At 48.4% G+C, this 24,433-nt stretch overlaps 1 protein-coding gene across 1 annotated transcript in view; it reads left to right on the plus strand.

Annotated features, from left to right (window-relative positions):
• The first annotated feature begins 2,780 nt into the window (after nt 1-2,780).
• The window catches only part of ccnd1 (cyclin D1), a 30,749-nt gene continuing 9,096 nt past the window's right edge, over nt 2,781-24,433 (plus strand). The window contains exons 1-4 of the mRNA XM_078414866.1: nt 2,781-3,148; nt 4,753-4,968; nt 8,527-8,686; nt 17,377-17,525. Coding sequence (XP_078270992.1) covers nt 2,951-3,148; nt 4,753-4,968; nt 8,527-8,686; nt 17,377-17,525 — 723 coding nt within the window. The 5' untranslated portion in view covers nt 2,781-2,950. The remainder of the gene's footprint in view (nt 3,149-4,752; nt 4,969-8,526; nt 8,687-17,376; nt 17,526-24,433) is intronic.

The raw sequence follows: 24,433 nt of genomic DNA on the forward strand, positions 1-24,433 counted from the left end.
TCTTTTCCTCTCCCACTTCCCCCTCTCTCTCTTTCTCACCCTCCACCTCTTTCTCCCCCCTTTCCCCTTTCTCTCCCCCACCACCCCTCTCTTTTCCTCTCCCCCCCTTTCCCCTTTCTCTCTCCCCTCCTCTCCCCTTCCCCCTCTTTCTCCCCTCTACCCTTTCTCCCCACCACCCCTCTCTTTTCCTCTCCCACTTCCCCCTCTCTCTCTTTCTCCCCCTCCACCTCTTTCTCCCCCCCCCCTTTCCCCTTCTCTCTCTCTCCCCCTTTCCCCTTTCTCTCTCCCCTTCCCCCTCTTTCTCCCCCCTTTCCCCTTCTCTCTCTCTCCCCCTTTCCCCTTTCTCTCCCCCTTCCCCCTCTTTCTCCCCCCTTTCCCCTTCTCTCCCCCTCCACCTCTCTCTTTTCCACTCCCTTTCCCCCTCTTTATCTCTCTCCCCCTCTCCACCTCTCTCCCCTCCCCTTTCCTCTCACTCCCCGCTCACTCTTTTCCTCTCCCTATCCCTCCCTCCCTTTTTATTTTCCTCTCACACTCTCCCCCCTTCTCCACCCCTCTCTTTTCTTCTTCCCCCATCCCTCCCTCTACTCCTCTCCCCTCTCTCTCTCTCTCTCTCTCTCTTCCCCCTCCCCACGAGTCTGTGAGAGAGAGAGAGGAGGAGAAAAGAATCGTTCCCACCCCGGCCAGTAGCGTGTTATTTTTATATATGGACCTGTAGCACAGGCGGAATGAACTGTTGCAGGAAGCCGGGTATAAACTGACTTGACCCCTTGTGAAAAGCGGCTGCAAGCGACAAACAAAAAGCATCGACATCCCCTCAAACCCTCGTTGCAATTGGCATGAAAATTGCAATCTGCGATTAATTTTTTTTAAAAAAACATTTAATCCAGTGTCGGAAAATGATTTCCAGGGCTGAAATATGTGAGTTTTGGGGAGAGGGGGGGAGGGCGGTGTGAGGGGGAGCGCATGTTCACTGTGACCACAGAAACAACGTGCTGGAGTAACTCAGCAGGTCAGGCAACATCTCTGGAGAGAAGGAATGGGTGATGTTTCGGGTCGAGACCCTTCTTCAGACGTTGCTCTGACTTTGTCCCTACTATCTTACGCCCTGAGTATTTACTCAGGCCGGCGTGAATGACAAAACTATGTGCAATTTCCCACTGTCTCAGAATAAAGTCTCTTTTGTAAATAAATATATGTATGTATCTCCCTCCCCCCTCTCATTCTCTCTCTCTCTCTCCTAAATATTTTACATAAATATTTAAAAATAAAACATATATATATATATATATATATCCCTCTCTCCATCTCTCTTTCTCCCTGCTCCTATATTATATATATATATTATATATATAAATATCCCTCCCCCTCTTTCTCTCTCCCCCTCTCCATCTCCTACATATATCGCTCATCATCCACTCTCTCTTCTGTATCTATGTATGTGTGTGTATATATATATATATATGTGTATATATATATATATATATATATATATATATATATATATATATATATATATATATACATATATATATAATTTCCCTTTTCCTCTCTCTTTCCCCAGCTCGTTCTTTCCTTCCCCTCTCCTATATATAATATAGGTAGACATAAAATACTGGAGTAACTCAGCAGGTCAGGCAGCATCTCTGGAGAGAAGGAATGAATGACGTTTCGGGTCGAGACCCTTCTTCAGACTGAAGAAAACAGGGTATCGACCCCAAAACGTCACCCATTCCTTCTCTCCAGAGATGCTGCCTGACCCCCCCCCCCCCCCCCCCCTGAGTTACTCCAGCATTTTGTGTCTACCTTCCATTTAAACCAGCATCTGCAGTTTTTTCCCTCTTATATATAAGATTATTAAGGGGTTGGACACGTTACAGGCAGGGATCATGCTCCCAATGTTGGGGGAGTCCAGAACAAGGGGCCACAGTTTAAGAATAAGGGGTAGGCCATTTAGAACGGAGACGAGGAAAAACTTTTTCAGTCAGAGTTGTGAATCTGTGGAATTCTCTGCCTCAGAAGGCAGTGGAGGCCAATTCTCTGAATGCATTCAAGAGGGAGCTAGATAGAGCTCTTAAGGATAGCGGAGTCAGGGGGTATGGGGAGAAGGCAGGAACGGGGTACTGATTGAGAATGATCAGCCATGATCACATTGAATGGCGGTGCTGGCTCGAAGGGCCGAATGGCCTCCTCCTGCACCTATTGTCTATTGTCTGTATAATATATATATTTATATTTATATGATGTGTATAAGAAAATAACTGCAGAGGCTGGTACAAATCGAAGGTATTTATTCACAAAATGCTGGAGTAACTCAGCAGGTCAGGCAGCATCTCAGGAGAGAAGGAATGGGTGACGTTTCGGGTCGAGACCCTTCTTCTGAGTTACTCCAGCATTTTGTGAATAAATACCTTATATTTATATAATGATTTATATACCGTATGTATATAATCAATACATTTTTTTTTAATGAATAAAAAGACGTCTGCTCATGTGGACATTCACAATTGCAGAATCAAAGGCTCTATGTGTCGGCAATCGATAAAGTTGAATGTACATGGAGGAAGCCAGCCTTCTCTGGCTGCCATTGGAGCTGCAGTGTCGACTGCCCCTGCGTTGGCCTCTCCCATTTCTCCTTTGATCTCGCAGTTCCCAGCTGCTCTGCTTAACAACAGCGAAGGAGAGGTGATTGCGTCACTGGTGGGCACGTTATAGTTAAGTTTTTCCCCCCCCCCCCCTCTCTCTCCCCTTGAACTATAGGCTCCGGAGGCAGGAACAGCATCCTCTGTTTCAGTCAATGCAACAAGGAGAGCGAGCGAGCGAGAGAGAGAGTGAGTGAGTGTGCGAGCGAGCGAGTGCGTGTGTGAGAGAGAGAGAAACTAAGAAAGAAAGAGAGAGGAGGAGGAGGAGGGGAAAAAAAAGCAAAAAAGAATAAAAGAGAAAATCCATAGCTATGGAATATCAGCTGCTATGTTGCGAAGAAGAGACCATCAGAAGAGCTTACAAGGATCCCAACTTAATCAATGACCGCGTACTGCATAATATGCTAAAAACCGAAGAGAACTCTCTCCCCTCTCTCAGTTACTTCAAATGCGTCCAGAAAGAAATTTTGCCCTCCATGAGGAAGATTGTTGCTACTTGGATGTTGGAGGTTGGTGGCGAAAATCAGAAAAATATATGTGAATATATATATATGTATATATATAACATCTATATAATATATTGTCTTTACATGCCTTATAGTTGTTGGCACTTTTTTTTGCAGAGTTTGTATCGGTCTCTTCCCCCCCCCCCCCCCCCCCCTCCTCACTTTGACCGAGTGAAGGATTTTAATCATTTTTTGAAGCTCGATTTTGGGGGAAGAAAATAGTATGTTAGACTTGACAGTAAACGGGGGAGAGATCAAACACTTTCCCCGTTTGCAAGTTTTATTTCCCTCCCCTCTCCCTCCTTCCCCTGTCGTCTCCCTGATATTTTTACCCATTTCTGTTGATTTTTGTTCCCCTCGCCCCGAAAACGCGTCGTTCCCTCTGAACTCCTCCGCTCTTTGGAGTTTCAGCGGGGTTTGCAGAATTGTCCTTCTCTCCCTCGAGTTGTTGGGACGGAGGAGGAGGGTGATGGTGAACCTCCAAAAGAGACACCTTGGGATAGAGAGGGGACTGGGGGAACGAAAAGGCGTGATCCCCTTCTCCATTCCTCCTCTCCCTCCCCCCCCCCTCCCTCTCTCTCTCTTTGCGTTCCCCCTCTCTTCCCCCCACCCCCCCAGAAAGTTCCCCCTAGTTTCTGGGGGCTGAGAAATTATATTAAAAACCTTAAATAACCTTGTACACGTATGCAGTCCTGTGCGTGCCAGTATTCTGCGCCATCTTTGTTCTGTGGTCTCTTTTCTCTCCCCCCCCCCTCGTTAACTTGCCATTAAAGTGGGTGAAATGTGCTGCCCGGGGAGGGGGTGAATTGGCAATGGGGGGGTTCGCTTGGGGAGAAGGGTGCCAGACATTTGACTGTGCGCCCGGCTCTTGGGTGAAAGCGGCCGGATTCTTTGTTGAAATTGACCAGAGAGATTGCCTTGCGTCCTGTCCACAACTCTCTCTCACACAACAAAAGCACGGCTTGTGGGCAAACGACGGGGGCTGCCAGTCCACGACAGCTCGGGGACGAAAGCCCAGAGGGTCCTCTATATTTTCGTGCCCTTTTCTCCCCATTTCGCCCACGCTTTCTATTTTTAATCATTTTTTGAAGTTGCGCTCTGCCCCTGAGTCGAATGAAATGTCGGCGTCGCTCGCTCGAAACGCACACTCTCAAACACTTCAAGCATTCCCCAGACCTCTTCCCCCCCCCCCCCGGCCACCCGATTTTAGTTCTTTACACTGGGTTCCCAGGGTCGAAATGCCCCTTGTCCGCCCGCGATGGAAACAGTTTCGCCCAGGGATGGTTTTCATCTAAATTTCATCGCCCGGGCTAATTTTTAAATATTTTTAAATATTTTTTGAAAATATGACGATGTGAAAATTGAACTCCCAACTCGTCCGAGCAGCGAGAGAGAGAGAGAGAGAGGGAGGGAGAGAGAGAGAGAGAGGCGATATCTTAGCTTGTGACACTCGCACGTTTAGATTTCGTTGCTTTACAAGAAAGTTTCATGGTTAGGACTTTGACAGTCAAACAGGAAATGTTTTATCTCTGGTAGCTTGTGTGTAAAAAGGGAGTCTTTTTCAGCTGTCTAATTTCTTGCGTCCTCCCACGTAATCTTGTGTCTAGGTGTGCGAGGAGCAGAAATGTGAAGAAGAGGTTTTTCCAATCGCTATGAATTATCTGGACCGGTATCTCTCGATCGAACTAACGAAAAAATCCTACTTGCAATTATTGGGAGCGACGTGTATGTTTCTAGCATCGAAAATGAAGGAAACCATTCCTCTAACGGCGGAAAAACTTTGTATCTACACCGACAACTCCATCCGACCCGTAGAATTACTGGTAAATTACTGAATTTCGTCTCCCCCCTCTCTCTTCTCCCCCCTCTCTCTTCTCCCCCCTCTCTCTTCTCCCCCCTCTCTCTTCTCCCCCCTCTCTCTTCTCCCCCCTCTCTCTTCTCCCCCCTCTCTCTTCTCCCCCCTCTCTCTTCTCCCCCTCTCTCTTCTCCCCCCTCTCTCTTCTCCCCCCTCTCTCTTCTCCCCCCTCTCTCTTCTCCCCCCTCTCTCTTCTCCCCCCTCTCTCTTCTCCCCCCTCTCTCTTCTCCCCCCTCTCTCTTCTCCCCCCTCTCTCTTCTCCCCCTCTCTCTTCTCCCCCTCTCTCTTCTCCCCCCTCTCTCTTCTCCCCCCTCTCTCTTCTCCCCCCTCTCTCTTCTCCCCCCTCTCTCTTCTCCCCCCTCTCTCTTCTCCCCCCTCTCTCTTCTCCCCCCTCCCCCCCCCAATCGAGTTCTTCTCCATATTTCACCCGGACACATTTCCAGTCCTCTGCCCCTCCAGCCCACGTTGGACAATCGTCCAGTTTCCATGTTCCTCCTCCACCACCTCCGCTCTCTCAATGCACACGTCTGTCACCAACTCTCTCTCTCGCCGCAGTCTTGCAGTGTGTTCCCGTTTTCCTTTCGGAAACTCCGGGTCATTCTCTGGCCACCGCCCGCTTGGAGATTCTTGGTGTCCATTTTGCTACTGACTCAAAAAAAAATAATGCTTGATCAGCGTTATATATATTACTTTTTTAGGGGGGGGTGGATTTTGCCAGGGTTGCTTGAATATATCATACCCAAGTCCAAATCCCATTTGCAAATCTCTCAAAGATGGTTTTAATTTGGGGGATTCGCCTTTTGTATTTGTCCTAGCGCTTGATGCAATCAAAAATATCCAGTTTTCCTTTTTTTTTTAAGATAGAAATTATTTTTTTATTTATAAAAAAAAAGATAATTTTGAATATTTCCCATTTCCATTCAGTTTTTATGGAATGAAGATTTGTGAGTTTTAATGGACCCCCCATTCAAAGTGGATCTTTGGTCGTGGGGGGTTTGCAATGAGAACGAAAAATCTGCAAATCAGGGTGGCCGAAATGAACCTTTCTCAATATCACATTTTTTTGCTCAAGAGTCTCAACATTTTCTCTCCATGAGGCGACTCTGTTCTCTAATGCGGGCCGTCGGCTCCCTCTATTGGCAGGAGTGCCCGTAGCAGCGAGATACTCCCCTTTCATAGAGTGATAGACAGACACAGCGTGGAAACAGGCCCAACTTGCCCACACTGCCAGCTACACTCGTCCAAACCTTCCCACGTTTGGTCCACCTCCCTCCAAGCCTGTCCTAAACTGTTTCTTAAACGTTGAGGGTAGTCCCTGCCTCAACTACCCTCCTCCGACAGCTCGTTCCGTACCACCCACCAACCGCCCTTTGTGTGGAAAAAGTTACTCCCCTCAGATCCCTGTTAAATCTTTGCCCCCTTCACCTTTCCACCAGTCTCCTCAGTAACCTTGCCTGATCTTGCTAATGATCAATGGAGAGACAAATTTCTTGACCGTTTGTTCTACATCTTAAAATAGAAGCAAAGTACTTTTAAAAAAAGAGCTGGATGGGGTGATTAGAAGATTCACCGGGATATTGTCAGGACTCGAGGGCCTGAGCTATTGGGAGAGGTTGAGCAGGCTGGGACTCTACTCCCTGCAGTACTGGAGGATGAGGGGGTGATCGCAAAATCATGTCTTAAATCATGAGAGGGATAGATCGGGTGAATGCACAGCGTCTCTGGCCCAGAGTAGGGGAATTGAGAACTAGAGGACATGGGTTTAAGGTGAATGGGAAAAGATTTAATAGGAACCTGAGGGGTAACTTTTTCACACAAAGAGTGGTGGATGTATGGTGCTGGAGGAGGTAGTTGAGGCAGGTAGTATTGCAGCGTTAAGAAACATTTGGACAGGTACATGGATAGGACAGGTTTAGAGGGATATGGGCCAAGCGCAGGCAGGTGGGACAAGTGTAGATGGGACATGTAGGTTGGCATGGGCAAGTTGGGCCCAAGGACGTTTCCACGCTGTATGACTATGACAAAGAGGGAAATATTTGATGATCTTTCAACTAGGCAATATTTATCACGAGGTGTTTAAAATTCACCCTCCAAAATATTACACTCAGTGCCAATTTTTATAATCACTCAGTTTCTATTGTCAGCCTTATCTGCTAATGAATTGGAGATGGAGAGACAAGAGACAACAGGTTCTGGAATCTTGAACAAAAAGTAACAAGCTGCTGGAAGAACGCGGCAGGTCAGGCTGCATCTGTGGAAGGAAATGTCTGCCCACTTCCTTCCACAGATGCTGCCTGACCTGCTGAGTTCTTCCAGCAGATAGACACAAAATGCTGGAGTAACTCAGCAGGACAGGCAGCATCTCTGGAGAGAAGGAATGGGTGACATTTTGGGTCGAGACCCTTGTTTATTGCTGCCCTCGTTGAGTCAAAGTCTGGGGTCATTGTACAGCAAAGGGCAGTCTCTTGGTTTTGTTTAGTTTAGAGATACGGTACGGACACAGGCCCTTCGGCCCACCGAGTCTGCGCCGATCAGTGATCCCCACACTAACACTATCCTACACACACTCTCAACGGGCACAATTTATAATTATACCACGCCAATTAACCTACAAACCAGTAGGCCTTTGGAATGTAGGAGGAAACCAAGGGCATCCTGAGAAAAACCATGTAGGTCACGAGGAGAACGGACAAACTCCGTACAGACTGCACCCGCAGTCGGGATCGAACCCAGGTCTCTGGCGCTGTAAGGCGGCAACTCTACCGCTGCGCCACCGTGCCGTGGTGGATAGCCTATTTACAGCGTGGAGACGGAGCGGCACGGTGGCGCAGCAGTAGAGTTGCTGCCTTACAGCGAATGCAACGCCGGAGACTCAGGTTCGATCCTGACTACGAGCGCCGTCTGTACGGAGTTTGTACGTTCTCCCCGTGACCTGCGTGGGTTTTCTCCGAGATCTTTGGTTTCCTCCCACACTCCAAAGACGTGCAGGTATGTAGGTTAATTGGCTGGGCAAATGTTTTTGTTTTAAATTGTCCCTAGTGTGTGTAGGATAGTGTTAATGTGCGGGGATCGCTGGGCGGTGCGGACCCGGTGGGCCGAAGGGCCTGTTTCCGCGCTGTATCTCTAAATAAAAATAAAGGTGAAATGATGACAGAAACATTACCTACGTCGCCCCCCAGTGGAGAAAAGGGCAGTGAGTGAAGGACAGAACCGGAGAAATTAAATGCAGGGTCAACCTGGACTCGGAGTAAAGATAATGCAAAAGGCAGGAGCTGCAGATGCTGGGTTAGACCGAAGATAGACACACAAAGCTGGAGTAACTCAGCGGGTCAGGCAGCATCTCTGGAGAGAAAGACGATGTGGGCTTCCGACATGATGGACAGTGGGATTATCCAATTTCCCCCGTTATTGGTTGGGAATAGCATTTGTTGTAGTTTGCAGCCTTTTATCATCCGTGTATCATCCCTGCCGTGGGGCGTTATTCAGTCCACCGCACCCACAAACGTAATTGTATATTTTCTTTCAGCAAATGGAGCTGCTGGTCCTCAACAAACTGAAGTGGGATCTCGCCTCCGTGACCCCCCACGATTTCATCGAACACTTCCTCAACAAGCTCCCTATCCCCAAGGATAGCAAGCAGATCATACGCAAACACGCACAGACCTTCGTGGCCCTGTGCGCTACAGGTACGTCACTCTCACGTCACTTCAATCCAGTTTTCGTTTATTGTCACGTGTACCGAGGTACAGTGAAAAGCTTTTTGCCGCGTGCTATCCAGTCAGCGGAAAGACAATGCGTGGTTAAAATGTCCGCTGTATACAGGTCCAGGATACAGGGAATAATGTTCCCGACAGACGATACGTGATTACAAATGAGCCATTTACAGATACATGCTCAGGGCATGACGTTTAATGCAAAGTCAAGCCAGTAGAATCCGATCAACGATAGCCTGAGGGTCACCATTGAGGTAGATCGGAGTTCAGGACTGCTCTCTGGTTGTGGTAGGATGGTTCAGTTGCCTGATAACAACTGGGATAGAAGCTGTCCCTGAATCTGGAGGTGTGCGTTTTCACACTTCTATACCTTTTGCCCGATGGGAGAGGGGAGAAGAGGGAGTGACCGACTGGGGTGCGACCGGTCCTAGATTGTGCTGCTGGCCTTGCCGAGGCAGCGTGAAGTATAAATTGAGTTGATAGAAGGGAGGTTGGTTTGTGTGATGGTCTGTGCTGCATCCACAATTCGCTGCAATTTCTTGTGGTCGGGGTGAAGCTGTTCCCAAACCAGGATGTGTGGCACCCCGATCTGCTCGGTCAGATGGGGGAGGGGCGGTGGGGGCTCGATGCCGGGGTAACATGCCTACCCATTACAGCCCACCGCCCATCCAGCTGGCACGAGCTAAACGTCACTTGACGTGTTAACGTAAATAGTTTAATACCAGTTTCCTTGAATGTAAAATGTGAACTATGTGTGGGAACTCTCAGGAATGTGGACCTGACATTCCGCCTCATCGATCCAATGGCCACAGCATGTTCACAAGTGATAGGAACAGAATAAGGCCATTCGGCCCATCAAGTCTACGCCGCCATTCAATCATGGCTGATCTATCTCTCCCTCCCATTCTCCTGCCTTCTCCCCATGACCCCCGACAGCTGCAAAAATCAAGAATCTACCTATCTTAGCCGTGAAAAAATATCCATTGACTTGGCCTCCACAGCCGTCTGGCGATGAATTCCATAGAGATCGTCAGCAAATACAATGGATAAATGTGCAGTCAGCACTGGATAGTGGAGGAATTGGCACCTGGTTGATTGGCAAAATGGGTTACAGTTTCAGTACCTCCTCTCTGGGTGCAGCTGAGAAATTGGCAAAAGTTTAAGCTCATATCCTTGTCCTTAGTTTTGGCAAGATTAATTAGTTGTTCATTTATTGTCACGTGTACTGAGGTACAGTGAAAGGCTTTTGTTGCGTGCTAACCGGTCAGCGGAAAGACAATACACGATTACAATCGAGCTGTCCTTAAGAGTACTGATGCATGATAAAGGGAAGATTTAGTGCAAGATAAAGTCCGATCAAATTAGTCGGAGGTAGATGCAAAATGCTGGAGTAACTCAGCGGACCAGGCAGCATCTCGGGAGAGAAGGAATGGGTGACGTTTCGGGTCGAAGGGCCTCGACCCGAAACGTCACCCATTCCTTCTCTCCTGAGATGCCTGCTGACCCGCTGAGTTACTCCAGCATTTCTTGTCTACCTTCGATTTATACCAGCATCTGCAATTTTTTTTTTCCTAAAGATAGTCCGAGGGTCTCCAATGAGGTAGATCGTAGTTCAGGACTGCTCTCTGGTTGTGGTAGGGTGGTTCAATTTGAGCCGTCCACAGTGTACAGATACATGTTAAAGGGAATACCATGCTGAGAGGCTATTAAGAAGAGCACAGTTAAAGTAAGAAATGTTGCTGTCGGGGTAGAGATTTAAAAATGCGGAGCGATTGTAATGCGTGATTGTTGATCCACTTCAGTGACCAGCACACACAGAGGTGCCTGGGTTGGGCTTCATCTTTCAGTCTGCGTTTGGCTCGTGCGCCCTGTGTAGCACAAGGGTGATCATCTCTGTATCCTGCCGAAGACTGTGATAACACCGGTGGTCCGAGTGGCCACATCTCACCTTTAGTTTAGTTTAGTTGGTAAACTTTCGTTTAGTTGCTAAGCTGGTAAATCCGCATGACACACCCTTAAAAGTCGGCGTGCCGTACTGAGTCCTTGTTGTAGCTTGCCAGGTGACCTCAGTTTAGGTCAGGTGCATCATTAAATCAAGGCCCTGCCTTCTCTCTCTTTAAACTAAAGAGACACTGCGCTGAAACAGGCCCTTCGGCCCACCGAGTCCATGCAGACCAGCGATCACCCCGCACACTAACACTATCCTACACATACCGAGGACTCGGTCCATTTTACAATTTTACCAAGCCAATTAACCTACAAAGCTGGACGTCTTTGGGGTGCGGGAGGAATCTGTAGATCCCGGAGAAAACCCACGCAGGTTACGGGGAGAACGTACAAACTCCGCGCAGACAGTAGCCGTGGTTAGGATCGAAACCAGGTCTCTGGCGCCGTGAGGCGGCAACTCTACCGCTGCGCCCTAAGACCTTTTTTGGATCCATCCAAATCCTGCTCGGGTTACAAAATGGAATTTGGTGTGAAACCTCTCACGGGTTTGACCAATGCCATCTGCGGCGGCAGGGCAAGGTTACTGTTGGGGTTACATAAGTGCTGGAGAAATATCAACGATTCTAAACTCCTCTGGCCTGCCTTGTCTGCTGACGTTTGTGGCTTCTTTCCCGTCGTTCCTCCTACTGAATCTTCCACTTTCCTACTTATCTCCATTATCTGCAGTTAGTTTTCAGTACTTGACCTTAAGCCGTCTGAAACTGAGCTTTAGTTTCGAGATGCAGTGTTTGGAAGCAGGCCCCTTGGACCCACCAGGCCCTCTCTAACCCACCGATCACCCAGCAGCAGCGGTAGAGTTGCCGCCTCACGGCGCCAGAGACCCGGGTTCGATCCTGACTACGGGCGCTGTCTGTACAGAGTTTGTACGTTCTCACCGTGACCTGCGTGGGTTTTCCACAGGTGTGTCCTGTTTCCTCCCATGCTCCAAAGTCGTAATTTGGATTAATTACGTAATTTGGAGTAATTACATAATTTGGATTAATTAATGCGTAAGGTTAATTGGCATCAGTAAAATTGTAAATTGTCCCTGGTGTGCAGGATGGTGCTAGTGTACTGGGATCGCTGATCGGCGCGGACTCGATGGGCAGAAGGGCCCATTTCCTTTTGTGCACAACCCGCAGGCATTGCCACTTTCATTTCACTGCACATCGTGTATGTGTGTGTGACAAATAAATTTGACTTGACTTGTATCACTAAACTGAACGAAAACCAGCCATTCACACTAGTTCTATGTCATCCCTCTTTCTCATCCACTGGGGGCAATTTGCAGAGAGCCAATTAGTCAACAAACCTCTACCCCTTTGGGATGTGGTAGGTAACCGGGTGCACCCGGAGAAATCCCACGCGGTCACGGGGAAAAGTACAAACTACCCAGGCAGCACCCGTGGTCGGGATCGAACCCGGGACTCTGGCGCCGTGAGGCATCGGCTGTGTCACTCTGCTGCCCCTATCTGTATCAAGTAGAATTGCAGATGTACTCAGTCCTATTTCTTTTCTCTGAAGATAGCCCTAAAGCCACGCTGGGAGAAGTTGTGGTGTTGCTCCTTATTTACGCCAAAGGGCTGGGATCATGTAGGAGTGATAGGGTCTGTTCTTTTCACCAGCTTGGTTGGCTTAGTTCAGTTTAGTTTATTGTCAGGTGTACCGAGGTACAGCAAAAACCTTTTTATGTTGCGCGCTAACCAGTCAGCGGAAAGAGTGCACATGATTACAATCGAGCTGTCCGCAGTGTACAGATGCAGGATAAGGGGAATAATGTGAATGACGTTTAGTGCAAGATGAAGTCTTATTAAAGATAGTCCGAGGGTCTCCAATTACGTAGATAGTCGGCCAGGACTGCTCTTTGGTGCCAATGGGACGGTTCTGTTGCCAGATAACAGCTGGGAAGAAACTGTCCCTGAATCTGGATGTTTGCATTTGGACAGGTATATGGATAGCAAAGTTTCAGAGGGACACACAATGCTGGAGTACTGAAGAAGGGTCTCGACCAGAAACGTCGCCCATTCCTTCTCTCCGGAGACGTTGCCTGTCCCGCTGAGTTACTCCAGCATTTTGTGTCTTATCTTAGGTTTAAACCATCATCTGCAGTTCCTTCCTACAAGTTTCAGAGGGATGTGAGCCAAATACGGGCAGATGGGACTAGCTTAGATACTAGCTTAGGTGGGGCATCCTGGTTGGCATGGGCAAGTTGGGCCGAAGGGCCAGTTTCTGCGCTGTACGACTCTTTATCTGGACATTGGAATATTCCAATATTTCGAGAGGAAGCACTTCACCCCTGTTGAAGATGGCTTGAGGGACATGTTGTCCTTTGGAATTGTTGGGGGGGGGGGGGGGGTAAACGTGTTTTCTTGAGAGCATCTTCAGATAACTAACATCGTAATGAACAACTGAGCAAAACCCACCAGCGATATCCACTCCAGGTTAAGTTGAGGCTCTGTGCATCTTCTGATTTCCCTGCCCCATTAAACTAGCCTCCACTATTAGACTAATTAATGTATTGGAGAAGGAGTCACAGTGTAGAAATCAAAATTGGAGAGAGATAGAATGCGATATTTTGTTAGTTGCTGTGACTACGAATGGGTGTCGGTTGTTCCATTGAGGATGACAAAAGGTTTAGTCCAGAGATACAGTGTGGTGACAGGCCCACCGAGTCCGCATGGACCAAATCTGGCTAATTCTTAAAAATAAATCTTCCATTTACCAGAAGTTAGGATGGTGTTTGGGATAAACTAAAGTGCCGCACCAATGGGTGAATCCAACCAGGTTCACGATTCATAACTAATTAGTTTAGTTTAGCGATACAGCGCGAAAACAGACCCTTCTGCCCACCGAGTCCGCCCGCGCTGACCAGCGATCCCCGCACACTAACGCTCTCGCGACAATTTACGATTTTTACCGAAGCCAATTGACATGCAAACGTGCGCGTCTTTGGGGAGTGTGGGAGGAAAACAAAGATCTCGGAGAAAACCCACGCAGGTCACGGGGAGAACGTACAGACAAAACGCCCGTGGTCAGGATCGAACACGGACTCTAGTGCTGAGTCACCGTTTAGGAACTGTGTTTACAGTGCTTTAGCTGTGTTTTGCTGCGTTGTCTTTTCCAGTGCAGGGCTATATCAGGACAGTTCAAAGATCGCAGAGTGCTGACATTCCGCTACTTTGATCAGTGGGGCCTCGTACTTTTTTTTTTTGTCAGAGGGGGTGAAGGGGGAGAGAAGAAATAGGCACAGCTAATTCCTGCATCACAACAGGGCGGTACAGTGGTAGAGCTACTGCCTTACAATGCCAGAGACCCGGGTTCGATACTGACTACCAGTGCTGTCTATACGGAGTTTGTACGTTCTCCCCATGACCTGCGTGGGTTTTCTCCGGGATATTCGGTTTCCCTCCCACACTCAAGACGTGCAGGTTTGTAAGTTAATTGGCCTGGAATAAATGCAAAAATTGTCCCCAGTGCATGTAGGATAGTGTTAGGTGTAGGAGGTAAACTGCAGATGCTGGTTTAAACCGAAGATGGACACAAAATGCTGGAGTAATTCAACGGGACAGGCAGCGTCTCCGGAGAGAAGGAATGGGCGACGTTTTGAGTGGAGACCCTTCTGCGGTGATCGTTGTTAGTGATAGTGTGGCTGCTGCGTTAGTGTGCGGGGATCGCTGGTCGTTGCGGACTCGGTGGGCCGAAGGGCCTGTTTCCGCGCTGTGTCTCTAAACCAAATGAAACGTTTGATTCTTAACATTGGGCAGAATGCTTGTCTGAGGCAGAGCAGCAATTACGCCTTCACAAAAGCTTGAAGAAGAGGTGTGGAGGAGGGGTGGGGCGTGCGCGACAGGGGAGAGAAGGTTTTTAAAAGACTTTTAATGGAAGGGATTATACTGAAAGTGATGTGGGGCAGAAATCCTTTCTGTGCAACCTCTGAATTGTCTGCTTAATAGAGCTGGGGTTTTTCATTTTTCTAAAGGTCCTCTTTTATACTGCGGTAGACCAAAAAAAACACATTATTAACGTCGTTTGAAGTTAAAACATAATTGCCAGCTATGAATTGCTCTTGGCTAGGACTAATTCTGGCTAATTCTTAAAAAGAAATCTTCCATTTAACAGAAGTTAGAATGGTGTTCGGGATAACCTAAAGTTCCGAACACTCTAAAGTCGTACAGGTATGTAGGTTAATTGGCTGGGCAAATGTAAAAAAATTGTCCCTAGTGTGTGTAGGTGTAGTGTTAATGCGCGGGGATCGCTGGGCGGCGCGGACCCGTTGGGCCGAAGGGCCTGTTTCTGCGCTGTATCTCTAAAATCTAAAATATCTATGGGGGATCGAACCAGGTTCCCGATTCATATCTCTGATTAGTTTAGCTTAGAGATGCAGCGCGGAAACAGGCCCTTCAGCCCACCGAGTCCGCACCAACCAGCGATCCCCGCACATTAACACTATCCTGCACACATTAGAGACAATCTTTTCATTTATACCAAGCCAATTAACCTACAAACCTGCACGTCTTTGGAGTGCGAGTGGAAGCCGGAGCACCCGGGATAAAAGGTCACGGGGAGAACGTACAAACTCAGTACAGACAAGTACCCTTAGTCGGGATGGAACCCGGGCCTCTGGCGCTGTAAGGCAGCAACTCAACCGCTGCGCCACCGTGCCACTCCCAAGGTTGAGGGAGGGAAGGTCTTCTAATAATTACACGATTGGAATATTTTTGTTATCAGTTTGTGCTGCTGCAAGAATGCGGCTTGTTTGGGCCTGTTATATCTGTGTGACTTTTTGCAAAGAGTTTTAATTTTGAGTGAATTTAAAACACTGGTGCTTTTGAAACGCTGGTGACTTGCGGGCACTGGATAATTTCAAAACCCCAACTCTTGATCTGCTTTTGAAGAAAAAATGTTTTGGACGTTTATCTGCCTTTTATTTGTTTTTCCCCCCTCAGGGGTAATGTACTATTTTTGAAGTGCTCTGGAAGTTTGTTATGGACTGGGGTGGAGGGGTGGGTGGGGGGGGGAGGGAGGAATGTGTTTGAATTGGTTTGGGTGGGGGGAGGGTGAGGTAGAATGTGGCTTCCCCCTCCCCAGACGCCAACGTTTTCCGCCCCATCCATTCCCTCCCCTCCCTTTCCAACAGCTTATCCAGCGGTTATCAGGCAACTGAACCATCCTCGCTCCATCTAGAGAGCGGTCCTGACCTACCATCAATCAAAGATACTAGAGGATCCAGATAGACCACTCGACCCTAAAAACCGTAGTATGTCATGGCGCCATTTTAGTAGGCAGAAACTTGCAGAAACATTTAAAAAGAAAAATAACAAAGATCTGTGAATTGATAGACGAGATATATTCTGCATTTTAATGGTATCATCGCACATACTGTTCCCCCAAAACACTGATTACACTGCGAGAGGCTTACTAAAATGGCTCCTTTGCGTACTACACTTCAGTATAGGCGATTTCAACGGAGTGGTCCATCTTGTTCCTCTAGTATCTTTGCCATCGATCTCTCTGGAGACCCTCGGACTATCTTTAATCAGACTTTACCTTACGAAACGATTCGACTTTATTTATCCCGGAGGGAAAATGGTCTGCCAACAGTCGGAACATACAGTTGCAAGGCATTGAAAGCATCTAGTGCATTGTAATAATAATGAGATTTAAGTGACCAGTTATTGCACGCCACGTATGTAATATTGCACAAACGTGAAAATAAGTTATCGAGGGGAGTGGTCGTGGGTGAGGGACGTGCAAAGATAGGGTTGCACTAAACGTTATTCTTTTTATCCTGTCTCCACACTGTGGGCGGCTCCGTTGTAATCATGTATGGTCTTTCCGCTGACTGGATAGCATGCAACGAAAAGCGTTTCAGGTACATGCGACAATAAACAAAACTAACTAGGCAGGTGCTGGTTTAAACCGAAGATGGACACCAATAGCTGGAGTAACTCCAGGTCTCGGGGAACTCTACGGTGGCACAACGGTAGAGTTGCTGCCTTCCAGCACTTGCAGCACCAGAGACCCGGGTTCGATCCCGACTACGGGTGCTGTCTGCACGGAGTTTGTACGCTCTCCCCGTGACCTGCGTGGGTTTTCTCCGAGATCTTTAGTTTCCCCCCCCACACTCCAAAGGCGTGCAAGCTTGTAGGTTAATTGGCATGGGTTTGTGTGGACAATAGACAATAGGTGCAGGAATAGGGCATTCGGCCCTTCGAGCCAGCATTCAATGTGATCATGGCTGATCATTCACAATCAGTACCCCGTTCCTGCCTTCTCCCCATACCCCCTGACTCCGCTATCATTAAGAGCTCTATCTAGCTCTCTCTTGAAAGAATACAAAGAATTGGCCTCCACTGCCTTCCGAGGCAGGGAATTCCACAATTCGGTTTACTTGGTATGAGTGTAAATTGTCCCGTGTGTGTGTGTGTGTGTGTGTGTGTGTGTGTGTGTGTGTGTGTGTGTGTGTGTGTGTGTGTGTGTGTGTGTGTGTGTGTGTGTGTGTGTGTGTGTGTGTGTGCGTGCGCTGGTCGGCATAGACACAGTGGGCCGAAGGGCCTGTTTCTATGCTGTATCTCTGAACGAAAGCTTATGAACGTGCCCTGTCGCTCCTTGTATATCGACACTGATTGGGGAAAATGTTTAATGCAACTTTTTGTTTTTTAATTCTTTTTTTGCAGACGTCAAATTTATATCGAATCCTCCATCGATGATCGCGGCGGGCAGCGTGGCTGCTGCAGTCCATGGTCTCCACCTGGGGAACAGCAACACTTTCCTCTCCTCTCAGTCCCTCACAGACTTCCTATCACAAACCATCAAGTGCGACCCGGTAAGTCTGCCTCCCGTCCAAACCAAGATCGGCAACTCGCCTGCTTAACTCTCACTTTCACTTAGTTGTCGAATGTATGTGCTGACAATAGAACCATGCCATTCTTACTTCCAGCAACTTTGCACGACGAGCTGAAAGCAAAAGTAGACACGGGGGACTGCAGGTTTAGTGTATAAATTACAGGGCAGAAACAGGCCCTTCGGCCCACCGAGTCCATGCCGGCCGACGATCCCCGCACACTAGCACTATTCTACACACGCCTGGGGCAATTTACAATTTTATCCTACAAACCCGCATGTCTTTGGAGTTTGGGAGGAAACCGAAGCACCCAGAGAAAACCCACGGGGAGAACGTACAAACTCCATACAGACCGCACACGTCTGAAGAAGGGTCTCGACCCGAAACGTCAGCCATTCCTTCTCTCCTGAGATGTTGCCTGACCTGCTGAGTTACTCCAGCATTTTGTGAATAAGCACCTGTAGTCGGGATCGAACACGGGTCTCTGGCGCTGTAAGGCAGTAACTCTACCGCTGCGCCACTCTGCAGATGCTGAAGTCTTGGGTAAGAAAACAAAGTGCTGGAGGAACACGGCAGGTCAAGCAGCATCTCCAGAGGGCGTGTACAAGCTGCATCTCTCGAGGGCATGTATAAGCTGCATCTATCGAGGGCATGTATAAGCTGCATCTCTCGAGGGCATGTATAAGCTGCATCTCCAGAGGGCGTGTATAAGCTGCATCTATCGAGGGCATGTATAAGCTGCATCTCTCGAGGGCATGTATAAGCTGCATCTCTCGAGGGCATGTATAAGCTGCATGGTGGTGCAGTGGCAGCCGTACAGTGCCAGAGACCCAAGTTTGCGGGTGTTCTGTACGGAGTTTGTACGTTTTCCCCGTGACCGCGTGGGTTTTCCCCGGGTGCTCCGGTTTCCTCCCACACTCCAAAGAAGTGCATATTTGTCGGTTAATTGGCTTTGGTAATTGTCCCCCGTGCATGTGTGTGTGTGTGCGTGTGTGGGATAGTGCAGGTGTGCGTGGAGATGGATCGCAAGTCGGCGCGGACCCGGTGGGCAGAAGGGCTCGTTTCCACGCTGCATCTTTAAAGTCTAAAGAGTGACGGTATGATTGTTGGTAGTTTGATTGGTCTGATATGTCGGGGGGGGGGGGGGGGTTAAACGGGAGTGTTGCGATGGTGTCTGATGATCGTGTGTGTCCCGTAACAATTATTTAGCGGAGCGAATGTCACAGTGATGGTGCGCTGTCTCTAAGTGGAACCAGCAAGTTGAACTCATGAGTGCTGGTGTTCAAATCGTGTTGGAGAGAGTACTTTTCAATGGAGGGCTCACTTCCTCTCCGTCAGGATCTAGGTCAGGTTTGGGCACATTGGAACAGGGCCTGTTTCCAGGCTGTATCTCCAAACTAAATCTCAATCCCTCCAATCCAGGCAGCGCAGCTGGTAGAGCTGCTGCCTCACCGCTCCAGAGAGGCCACCCTCGGGTGCTGTCTGTGTGGCGTTTGCACGTTCTCCCTGTGACTGCTTGGGTTTTCTCTGGGTGCCCCAGTTCCCTCCCTCGCCCCTAAGGTGTGTGGGGTTGTTGGTTAATTAACCTGGTCCCAAAGCGTGAGAAATCGGGATAGCATTGAACCAGAAACAGGTGGTCGGGGTGTACCCGATGGGCTGAAGGGCCTATTTCAGTGCTTGTTTTTCAACATTGGCCCAGCACAGGATCTTGGGTTTGAATATACACCTGGCTTAAACATTTAGTCGCAATTCCGAGTCGTGAAATATCTTTATGGACTGCAATGGCAGTAAATAATTGCTGTCCCCGGTCTGAAGAAGGGTCCCGACCCGAAACGTCGCCATTTACCTTTTTCCCCAGAGATGCTGCCAGTCCCGCTGAGTTACTCCAGCAATTTGTGTCTGTAGTCAGTAAATAATTGCTGCAGGCTTTCACGTCTAAAGTTAAGAGTGAAACGCTCTGATGTAGAGTTCCAAAACAAAAGGGATTTCAGTGGTGTGGTTTAATGAGCATGTCACGTACTTCACACACACCAATCTCCCTTCCATTGACTCCATCTACACCTCGCGCTGCCTCGGCAAGGCCAGCAGCATAATCAAGGACCAGTCACACCCCGGCCACTCTCTCTTCTCCCCTCTCCCATCGGGCAAAAGGTACAGAAGTGTGAAAACGCACACCTCCAGATTCAGGGACAGTTTCTTCCCAGCTGTTGTCAGGCTACTGAACCATCCAGCACAACCAGAGAGCAGTCCTGAACTACTGTCTACCTCATTGGTGACCCTCAGACTATCCTTGATCGGACTTTGCACTAAACGTTATGCCCTTAGCCATGTGTCTGTACACTGTAAATGGCTCGATTGTAATCATGTATTGTCTTTCCGCTGACTGGTTAGCACGCAACAAAAAGCTTTTTAACTGTACCTCAGTAAACGTGACAATACACTAAACTGAACCATTCAAGGGGACAATAGGTGTGTGCATCTTTACTGAACCTCCGGCAATTAACCTCACAGCTTCAGAGACCCGGGTTCGATCCTGACCATGGGCGCTGCCTGTACGGAGTTTGTACGTTCTCCCCGTGACCTGCGTGGGTTTCCTCCCACACTCCAAAGACGTGCAGGCTTGTAGGTTAATTGGCTTGGTATAAATGTAAAGATTGTCCCGAGAGTGTGTACGGTCATGTTAATATGTGGGGGGGCCTGTTTCCGCGCTGTATCTCTAAACTAAAACCTCGTTGGTGTTTAAGAGGAGATTGTTTTTTTTCTCTCTCTCTCCCCGAGTGTCTATTCTTCGGCCTTGTCGGCCAGCAGGAGATGTGCCCCAGTAGAAAACGAGCAATAAAAGCAGTCGGGAATGAATTGGGTGAAGGAGGAGGAGATTTCTCTTTAACAGTCGCCAGGGCTCGATGCAAGTGTGCAGCAATCTCTGAAGCCAAGATGGGCTTTTGTTCCCTGGCACAATGCCGGCCCAACGTTGTGTTGAGTCAAGAGTTGTGAGCCCAGATTAACTGGCAGTGTCTGAAGGAACGGCAGATTGCTGGCTTAAACCCGAAGACAAGGCAGAAAAAGCCAGGGGGTCAGGCAGCATCTCTGGAGAAAAGGACTAGGTGACGTTTCGGGTCAAGGCCCTTCCTCAGGAGTCAGACTTTAGCAGTGTTTTGACAGACCAAGAGGAACGGGGGCTAAAGCAAAGATTGCCTTGACAGCATTGGTGGGAAACTAAACAAAGACAAATGTTAATTGTGTCTCAAATTTGCGGATGAGGTGAGGAGTAAGACTGGCTTTCGATTTGCTCAGTGTATATTCCTGCTCTCTTTCCCGTGACTTTGCTCCAGTTTTACTTTCGGGCTTTGCTTGCCTGCCTCTCTCTTGTCCCCACCTCTCCCGGCTTTCTCCCACCCTCCCCTACTGCAGTCAGTCTGATGAAGGACCCCGACCCGAATCATCACCTTTACTGTAGCCTTTAGAGATACAGCGCGGAAGCAGGCCCTTCGGCCCACCATGTCCGCGCCGACCCGCGGTCCCCGTAAACTAGCACTATGCGACACACACACTGGGGACAATTTGACCAAAGTCAAATTAACATACAAACCTGTACATCTTTGGAGTGTGGGAGGAAAGTGGTGCACGGAGAGAACGTACAAACTCCATACAGGCAGCACCCGTAGTCAGGATGGACCCCGCGGGGCTCTCTGGCACTGTAAGGCAACAGCTCTAAACCACTGCGCCACCGCGCCGCCCTTAAATAGATATGATCGAAGAATTTAAATCTAAAACGAGCCGATTTGCACACCCTTTTCTGTTTGCCCATCCCAGTCCTTCCACACCAATCAATTTTGTGGGCTTAAAGGAGATTGATTTTGTTTGACAGACCTGATTTTCAGTCTAATCTACCAACTTCCTCAACAAGTGAATGAAGCTAAGATTTGCTACTGCCTTGCACTGTGCAGATGGGGGAGGGGGTGGGGATGAGAGGAAATGGAGGTGGACTTGGAGCTAATGATGCAAGGAGTGTGCAAGAAGGTCTGAAGAAGGGTCTCGACCCGAAAACATCACCCATTCCTTCTCTCCAGCGATGCTGCCTGTCCTGCGGAGTTGCCCCAGCATTTTGTGTCTTATCTTCAGTGCAAACCAGCATCTGCAGTTCCTTCCTGCACAATAAATTGCAACTAGTTGGCCCTCGTTAATTGCAAAAGATTAAAGAAAATTGATACCGAAAGTAGCTGAAAATTTGAATTCTTACTGATCAATAATCTAATCGAAACCCAGAAGTGCGGATTAAATAATTAATTTAAAAAAAAAATAAGAATTCATTAAAAGTGAAATAAACAGGATTTTTACTTTTGTTCGTGCCCACTTTAGCTTACGATTTCAGTTTGTCAAGTGTGCATGGGACCGCTTTAGTTCTAGATCAGTCAGTCTCGCCATTGGGTCCAATTTCCTGTTTTCCTTTGATCATTGGTAATTAGAGCCCAAATTAAGTATAATTGAAACCCATGGGAAGCCGCCTACTTTCCAAAAGGTCTTTTGCCCCCATTGTGTGAGCACTCTGCATTTTGGGAGGTGCGATCATGTTTCTAATTGTCTTTTGGCTTAATCTTTTGCCTGCCCACACACCTTTAGATTAGGCATCTGCTTTTCTCAAGAGATTGTTAGGCTGTGAGAACACTAAAGAGCAAACATGGCCCCTTCTGATGGTTGATTTCCCCCCTTCCTCCCACCACTCTGTAAAATGGCTTGCACTCCTCTGTTTACAGAAAGTTTACGTTATAGAGACACAGCGCGGAAACAGGCCCATCGCCGACCAGCCACATCCCCGTACACGAACACTATCATACACACGCTAGGGACAATTTACAATTTTACTGAATCCATTCAACCTACAAACCCCCCCCCCCCCCCTCCCGTACGTCTTTGGAGTGTGGGAGGAAACCCACGCAGTTTGCTGGGAGAACGTACAAACTCCGCACAGACAGCACCCGTAGTCGGCATCGAACCGCGGTCTCTGGCGCTGCAAGAGCTGCAAGGCAGCAACTCTACCGCTGCGCCACCGTGTCACCCTGTTGAAACATCACGAGATGCTTTTAGATGGGACCTCGTGCTCTCCCCTGCGAGCATCTATATATAGCACGTTATAGTGGATTGACTGAAGTCTAGGCAGCATGCCATTGTTAAAAGACGCAAGGAACTGCAGGTGCTAGTTTACAACAAAAAAAAGAGGCAGCAACTCAGCAGGTCAAGCAGCATCTCTGGAGAATGGAGTAGGTGCCTTTTCTGAAGAAGGGCCCCGACCCAAAACATCACTATCCATGTTGTCCAGAGATGCCGCCTGACCCATTGAGTTACTCCGGCACCTGTCTTTGTTGCCAATGCTAGAAATTCATCTGCCACAACATGTACTGTGGACACTATCTGAAGGCACTACTTGAAGGATTAATGGTGGGCTGATGATGAGGAATAAGATCTTCCAGGAGTATCATGTATCTATCTGAGGATTAATGGTTTATCCAAAAAAATAGCATCTCCAATGCCTCCCCCAGTGCAATGGTGAATCTTCACCTACGATTCCAGGGCAGGTCTTGAATTCACATCCACTTCGCTTGACACCTGAGGCGGTATTGGGAAGGGGGGGGGGGGGAGGTTTAGTTTAGTTTATTGCCTGGTGTACCGAGGTACAGTGAAAAGCTTTTGTTGCGTGCTATCCAGTCGGCAGACAGACAATACATGATTACAATCGAGCTGTCCGCAGTGAGGGGGACATGTTTCACAAGATGCATGTGCTGTTGTGCCTCTTACAATGTTAATTCTGCCAGTATATCCCGTTGCATCTGCCCTGTCCGTAAATCGATTTGGCCATTGAGGAAGAAGGATTGAGGGTGAACAGATGAAATGATGCCATTGATGGCCCTATTTGGTGATTAAAAGTATTTGTTTCTAGAGAGGAATGTAAAGGCTTGTCAACCTAACAGAGGTTTAGTACTCACTGACAACCCCTAGTTCTGTCCACAGTTTAAGAATAAGGGGTAGGCCATTTAGAACGGAGATGAGGAAAAACCTTTTCAGTTGTGAATCTGTGGAATTCTCTGCCTCAGAAGGCAGTGGAGGCCAATTCTCTGAATGCATTCAAGAGAAAGCTAGATAGAGCTCTTAAGGATAGCGGAGTCAGGGGGTATGGGGAGAAGGCGGCACGGTAGCGCAGCGGTAGAGTTGCTGCTTTACAGCGAATGCAGCGCCGGAGACTCAGGTTCGATCCTGACTACGGGTGCTGCACTGTAAGGAGTTTGTACGTTCTCCCCGTGACCTGCGTGGGTTTTCTCCGAGATCTTCGGTTTCCTCCCACACTCCAAAGACGTACAGGTATGTAGGTTAATTGGCTGGGTAAATGTAAAAATTGTCCCTAGTGGGTGTAGGATAGTGTTAATGTACGGGGATCACTGGGCGGCACGGACTTGGAGGGCCGAAAAGGCCTGTTTCCGGCTGTATATATATGATATGATATGATATGATAAGGCAGGAACGGGATACTGATTGAGAATGATCAGCCATGACCACTTTGAATGGTGGTGCTGGCTCGAAGGGTCGAATGGCCTACTCCTGCACCTATTGTCTATTGTGTACGTCAGACGCCAATATAGTCTATTCATTCCAAGGCATATTAGGTCAGTGCTAATTGTCCCCTGTTTCATCTCCAGAGCAACATCCGTCTTTAGTTTAGTTTAGAAACAGGCCCTTCGGTCCACCAGGTCCGTGCCGACCAGCGACCCCGACACATACTCACACCATCCCACGTACTAGGGACAAGTTACAATTTTACCAAAGCCAATTAACCTACCAACCTGCACGTTTTTGGAATGTGGGAGGACACGGAGCACCCGGAGAAAACCCACGTAGGT

The sequence above is a fragment of the Rhinoraja longicauda genome, chromosome 18 (genome assembly GCF_053455715.1).
Source record: "Rhinoraja longicauda isolate Sanriku21f chromosome 18, sRhiLon1.1, whole genome shotgun sequence".
Classification (NCBI taxonomy): Eukaryota; Metazoa; Chordata; class Chondrichthyes; order Rajiformes; family Arhynchobatidae; genus Rhinoraja; species Rhinoraja longicauda.